At 45.8% G+C, this 6,690-nt stretch overlaps 1 protein-coding gene across 1 annotated transcript; it reads left to right on the top strand.

Moving 5' to 3' along the window:
- The first annotated feature begins 2,949 nt into the window (after positions 1–2,949).
- On the top strand, positions 2,950–5,831 carry GLTPD2 (glycolipid transfer protein domain containing 2). Its single transcript, XM_066589560.1, has 3 exons — positions 2,950–3,207; positions 4,945–5,120; positions 5,225–5,831. Exons 1-3 carry the CDS (start codon positions 2,950–2,952, stop codon positions 5,748–5,750), a joined length of 960 nt encoding a protein of 319 aa, XP_066445657.1. The 3' UTR covers positions 5,751–5,831.
- Positions 5,832–6,690: the final 859 nt, after the last annotated feature.

The raw sequence follows: 6,690 nt of genomic DNA, 5'->3' as shown, positions 1-6,690 counted from the left end.
ATAAACACAATTCCTATCCCCTGGTTACCTATGTGTAGGAAAAACCCATTCCTCGTGTACTGAAACTAACAGTGAATGTAACTTTCTGAGTCTAGCTTGGGTTTACGAGAGAGTGTAAGGAATATGACTTGCAAGTACATTTAAAGTTTTCTACTAGGCTGAACAGAACTCATGAACACTAGTATAGCTATGGGGCACATACATAACTCTTCTCCCCAAGAGGCAAGGAATGAGGCAAGTGAAATGAACATCACTTTCTCTGTGAAAAAGATTGAGAAACACACTGTGGCTAAAGCTGCAAAATAGAGAAGGGTGACTGGCAGGAAAAACAAGAGCCATCCAGGATGCACAAAATTTCAGATGCACCCTAAAAATGCACCTCTTCAGGGAAGCATACCATAGCTCCTTACATAGTCCCCCTGCCTCTTCCCTTGGCTCTCTACACCTTCCACCCTGCCTATCACATATGACCTCTACCCCTGGACCTCCTCAATGCCCCAACCCAGTTTGCTTCCTAATAACTAATTTCCACATGTAATTCCCATACTGTTTGTGCTCCCCCGTGCCTCATCTAACCCCTCCTACTTCCCCTTGTACCTCCTGTATCATCCCACCCTTTATTTCAAACTCATTGTATATCGCGCTGCAATTTATTATTAGATTATTATTACAATTGGGGACACTATTGGATGCACTATTATTATTGGGGGTACTATTACCATTGGGGCCCTTAAGGGTGTGCACAATTACTATTAGAACACACTATTACTATTTGGGCCATTAAGGAGGTGCCCTATTGTTATTGGGGCCACTATCGGTTATCAGTTTTAGAGCCACTCTTAGGGGAACTATAACCTATAGGCCACAAAGGTAGCACACCATTACTATTGGGGCCAATATTGGGGGCACACTTTTATTAATGGGGCCACACTATAATTTTTGGGGCTATTGAAAAAGCGCACTAAATCACTTGGGGCCACTAAAGGGGTACACCACTACTATTGGAGCCACTAAGGGGGAACACTATGACTACTGTCGCTACTGGGGGAGGGACGCTCTTACTACTCAGTCCATTGAGAGGGGGCGCTATTACTACAGTGGCCACTGAGAGGTAAAGTTTAACGTTGTCATAAGTCACGCCTCCTTACCACACTCCCTTTAACTCTGGTCAGTATTTTTTGGGGACAAAAAGCTTGCACTCCTGGTCTGAGATTGAAAATTTGCTGCAAGTCCTATTTTTGTGCGATTATAGCAAGAGAATGGGACATGAAATCTTCAGTGACCTACATATAGCACAACAGATGGATGGGGTCTCCGTGTGTTGTGCGATGCAAGTTGCACCCAAGAATGTAAATACGACCTAAAACTGTGGTTACTCATTTTGGAAGCATGCTCAATCGTTTGGAGATGCTCATAAATTTCGTAGCTCAGAGGCGGCGCTCTGAGATCCCAGAGAATGAACCCCGAACCTCCCTCCTCCTTTTTCAGAACCTCTGACACACATATATATGGTATTGTACAATATATATTGTAGTGGTGCAGTATCAGAATGACCTGCAGAATGTGCTAGTCAGGCAGCCCTATACCGGGAAATTAGAAGTAAGGGTTAACATCTGATGGGTGTAGCAGGAAATGGTTGCATTTATGCCAGTTCCTGCCAGAAGCAAAGGGGGAAGTTACAGCTTGGCAGTGCAGGACAGGCTGCAAGCTGAGGTACAGTGTGGACCCGTTGGGTCTGTCACCCGGTCAGACGGAGGATGACGCCCTCCTGAATCCCCAGGAGGGGTTAGTGACAGAACCCTGTGGGTTGTGAACCCCCAGCTTATGTGGACTGTGTATGATTTGTTTGACACGCTGTTAATAAAGGCTGGCAGGAGCCATAGCCAAAGAAACTTCTATTGCTGGAGCCTGTTTTCGTGTGAGGTGCGTCACTTCCTGACCGTGTGGACGGCAATCCCATGGCGGCCATGGACTGCAGCGATGGAGCATGCTTTTAAGCATAAGAAGGGGCTGCAACCTCCAGTTGGGGGTAACTTTGGATAAAAAGAGGCATTAACTTTAAGGGTAAAAAGTGAGAAGTGGGAGAAGTGGCAAATTCTGCAGGGGGACATCTGTACATGCAGTCTGAGCAGAATCTAACACTCCCCTATGTGTATACATATTGTATTCGTCGGTTCCTCTAAAGGAATGACTTCATAAAATTTTCCATGCAAACAAAAGGTATACACCTGTACCAAATTAACTAGGACGAAGCGGGATATATCAGCTAGTGATGAATATTTGTGTGTGATTACAGGGGATGGGGTCAATTAGGACAGCATGATGTATTGCTAATGTGTTTTTAGGTGCGTGCAAATGCACAGATATTGTTTACAAAAAAGAAGAGAAATATACACCATTACAAGCAAAAAAGACTTGTTCACTGTCCATATACGTTGTGCAGGAGCCCTTATTAATCTTCCCCAACTCCTAGTCTCTTGAGCCCTTGGATGAACTTAATAGTCAGCCATGGTGCCTTCAAGTAATTTTTCCATTGTGGGTTGACTTTTTGAAAACCCTTCGGGAGTCTCCCCACACTTGGAGCGCAGGCATGACCCCTTGGCATTGTAGATGCTTGAAGCTCCAGTCTTGGCTGGTGTGGCTTCCAGTAATGGTTGGCTGCTTGACTGAGCGTTGCCTTGTTTCCTGGCTGAGATCTTCTTACCCCCGGACATGGCATGTGTATATACTGCACACCTTCTATTGTATACCTGTGTAATGTTCTGTATACAGGAGACTGGTTTAACCCTTGCCCCCCTGTTTTACAGCAGATCCTACCCTCTACGAGTGCGTGAAAGATGGAAAACCCTGCGTGCTGGCAGAGAATGATGTCATCCCACGACGGGAAGTGAAAGTAAGGGTAGAAGTCACATATAGATAGTACACAATATGCCATTGACGTAGCGGATCATGGTACAATCCTCATCACTGTCCGCCATTCACCACGCTAGTGAATACCAGCAGCGGCAATGGCTCCCCTGCCAGCATTCACTCAGCTGCGCTGATCCCGACGCACAATGTGACATCAGTGTGCAGCCGGGATCATCTTCCCCCTCCCCTGACATCTCCTACTTGGTTCCACGAGAGCAGGGAGAGGAGGTGTCTGGTAGCACACTGACGTCACAGTGTGCAACTGGGATCAGCGCCATCAGTGATATAGACCATCTGGTAAAACCTAGGTATATCCTGTATATAATTATAAATGTACAGCTAGTATAAATTAGACATCTGAGATATTAGTGATACGGACCATGCTGGTGTAGTGGCCCAGTGGTGCCCTGTCACACCTGTCTATATGCCGTACATTGACATAGAAGGTGCCTTCTGTAGGAGAGACCCTGTTTCTCCCCTTCTCTCCACTAAGCCTACAGCTTAGCCTGATGTCAGCTGCAGTGCCATTGGCTGACAGTCAGGTTTAATTTCGTTGGTGCAGAGTCCAAGGGTGGGAAAGCCATAACACAAGTCCCTATGCAGAGTGGGAGGAGTCCAGAAAGTGTGGCAAAGAAACAGAGGAGATAAAAGGGAGTGACAGTGAGCAGTTAGGCAGACTCAGCCAGGTGTGAGAGAGGAGAGGTTGCAGTCGTGTCAGAGAGAAGGAGGTACGCGTACAGAAGTAAGTCAGCAGTGCAGCACGATTTCTCCCAAGGTCGAGCGTGGTGTGAACCCGTTCCCTTGGCATACTACAGCAGAGGGAAGGAGAACCTTTCTGAGGTCGGCCTTCTACTAAAAGTGAGTCATAGCTACCTGGTTAACTCAAAGCCAGGAATAGCCTTACAGCCACTTTGCCCTCTGCTTCATCTACACTTCACTGAACTCAAATCAATCCTTCAGCTAGATCATCTAGTGGGGAGATGGTCTGTCAAGTCAGTTCAGTAAAGGAAAGAGCGTTGAAGTCAGGTCCTAATCAAGGTAAAGGTTACTGTATTTCTCATTGTGTTCAAATGCCTGCCTACTACTGCTTCTGCGTGTACCTGTTCAAAGTACCTTTGTAAAATTGGGTGAATTTAATCATAAGCTAGAGGTGGTACAACAGGGTACTAGAGCCTCCATGCCCGCCCATATTACATCTTGTATCCAAGCTAGAGGCGGTACAACAGGGTACTAGAGCCTCCATGCCCGCCCATATCACATCTTGTATCCAAGCTAGAGGAGGTACAACAGGGTACTAGAGCCTCCATGCATGCCTGTATCCCATCTTGTATCCAAGCTAGAGGCAGTACAACAGGGTACTAGAGCCTCCATGCCCACCCATATCACATCTTGTATGCAAGCTAGAGGCGGTACAACAAGGTACTAGAGTCTCCATGTCCGCCCGTATCACATCTTGTATGCAAGCTAGAGGAGGTACAACAGGGTACTAGAGCCTCCATGCATGCCTGTATCCCATCTTGTATCCAAGCTAGAGGTGGTACAGCAGGGTACTAGAGTCTCCATGTCCGCCCGTATCACATCTTGTATCCAAGCTAGAGGCGGTACAACAGGGTACTAGAGTCTCCATGTCCGCCCGTACCACATCTTGTATCCAAGCTAGAGGCGGTACAACAGGGTACAAAGAGCCTTCCTATAAGGGGTCACTTTTCCACAATAAATGACCCTTTTGCTCTGATATTGTAATCACATATCAATGTTATAATCACAGAGAAAGTTGTATTCTGAACCGACAACTTCTAGGAGAGGGATGTTACTGACAATGAGTGTATGTGTACAGTATGTATGTATGTATATGTATATGTGTGTATATATATATATATATATATATATATATATATATATACACACACACTCCTTCGAGAGGAGGGATTTAGTTTCACAATGAGTGTTATTACATGTCTACCACTGACATAAGTCATTCATCCTGCATATAGCGACATGGTTACTTATTTCATTGCACGTTCTCTCCCATAGGTTGGTTCCCTGAAGGCAGATGCCACCTTCCTCCTGGTGGTTGATAAGGCCCTGAAAAACTGCAAAGGGAGGGCATTTCAACTAGGAAAAATGCTGCAATTATTTCACTCTTCTGTAACTGACGACCGAGAGGTTTTACTGCAAGATTACTTAGAAGCATGGAAGGAGCTAATAAAGTGAGTTGAACTAACCTTCTTTCTTCCTCAGATATGAAGGAGCTATGAGTCTTCCGACCTTCCCACATGTGGTCTAATCTGCTGTCCCTTCCTCTGTTCATCAGGTTTATGGACTCCATGGGGACAGTTTTCACCTTCATATCCCATGAAACCATAAGCAAAATCAACATCCTCCAAAACTACCTAAACGGGGAGAACGGAAGAAGCTATCAGACTGTGAGGTCCATGATAAAATATGAGCTGGACAACGGTGTGGTAAACTTCAAAGAACTTCCACCCAACAGGGTCCCTTCTGGTTGTCGGACGTTGTTACGTATACACCGAGCCTTGAAGTGGCTAGAGGTTTTCCTCTACAATCTTGGCACCAATCCTGGTCAAGCAAAGACGTCTGATATGTGTGCGGCGGCCTATCACGAGACCTTGGCTCACCATCACAGCTGGTTTATCCGACAAGTGGCCGAGGTGGCCTTCCTGGCTCTGCCTCCCGTAGAAGATATGTACAAGGTGATCTGTGTAAGGGACCATGCAGAAGCCAAAGTAGTCCTCATGACCACCGTAGATACAATTGTGAAAGTCTATAACCTTACTCAAGAACTGTATACAACAAACCACATGCTGGACCTGCCTTGAATGTTGACTTTCGAGGAGGAATGGATGGTGAGACCCATAACATTGATTGGACGTTGCACAGCTATTGTTTGGCATGGTTGACGAAGAACTCCATGGTGTGACAAGACCATCCAATGTGCAGCATAACCGGTTACCAAATGTTGTAGGATAAGATGGTGGATGGTTTTTCCTCGATGTACATAAATGTTCAATCAGTGAGAGTCAAACTGCTTAGGGCTTCTGCAGCAGGCTTGCACGCTCACTCACTTTCCACTATATTGAAGGGGACATATGGTAAGCATGCTTGTTTATCTGGTTCTCCAAGTCACTACAATAGAGAGTGGGCTCAGAAGTTCGGACACCTTTTCTTTCAGGACTGGTGGTCTAACTACAAGGACTTCCTTGATTTGCACTTAAAGGGGTATTCCAGTTACTAATTGATTTTTTTCTGTCACCCATCCACTAGATGTGTGAAAAGGGATGGATTGGTTGCATTCTAACTGCTGGGACCCCACCGATCCTGAGAACAGGGAGGTCCTGTTTATCCCCTTTCCCCTCCAACCTGCAGCGCAGCAACAATCCACAATGAGCAGCTATGCTTTAATGGGCTGGGATGAAAAGTTGGAGCACAATGCTCAGCTATATCCATCACAGCCCATTGAAATGATTGGAGTGGATGTGTACATGCACTGCTCTCCATGGAATAATACAGGTCGGATTGGCATTTCACTGCATGTCAGAGCAGAAATGGGATAAGTGGTATCCCCCCTTTTCTCAGGATTGGTGGGGGTCCCATCAGTGGATGGGTGAAAACTGGAAAAAACAATTAGTAACCAGAATACCCCTTTAAGGTACATTTATGACATTGTCTAAAAGTGAAGCTGACTTTGTTGCCCATAGCAACCAATCACAGCACTCCTTTTATTCTGTAAGAGCGCTATAAGAAATGAAAGCTGCACAG

The sequence above is a fragment of the Eleutherodactylus coqui genome, chromosome 2 (genome assembly GCF_035609145.1).
Source record: "Eleutherodactylus coqui strain aEleCoq1 chromosome 2, aEleCoq1.hap1, whole genome shotgun sequence".
In the NCBI taxonomy this organism is placed as follows: domain Eukaryota; kingdom Metazoa; phylum Chordata; class Amphibia; order Anura; family Eleutherodactylidae; genus Eleutherodactylus; species Eleutherodactylus coqui.
This window is presented reverse-complemented; position numbering and strand designations above follow the sequence as displayed.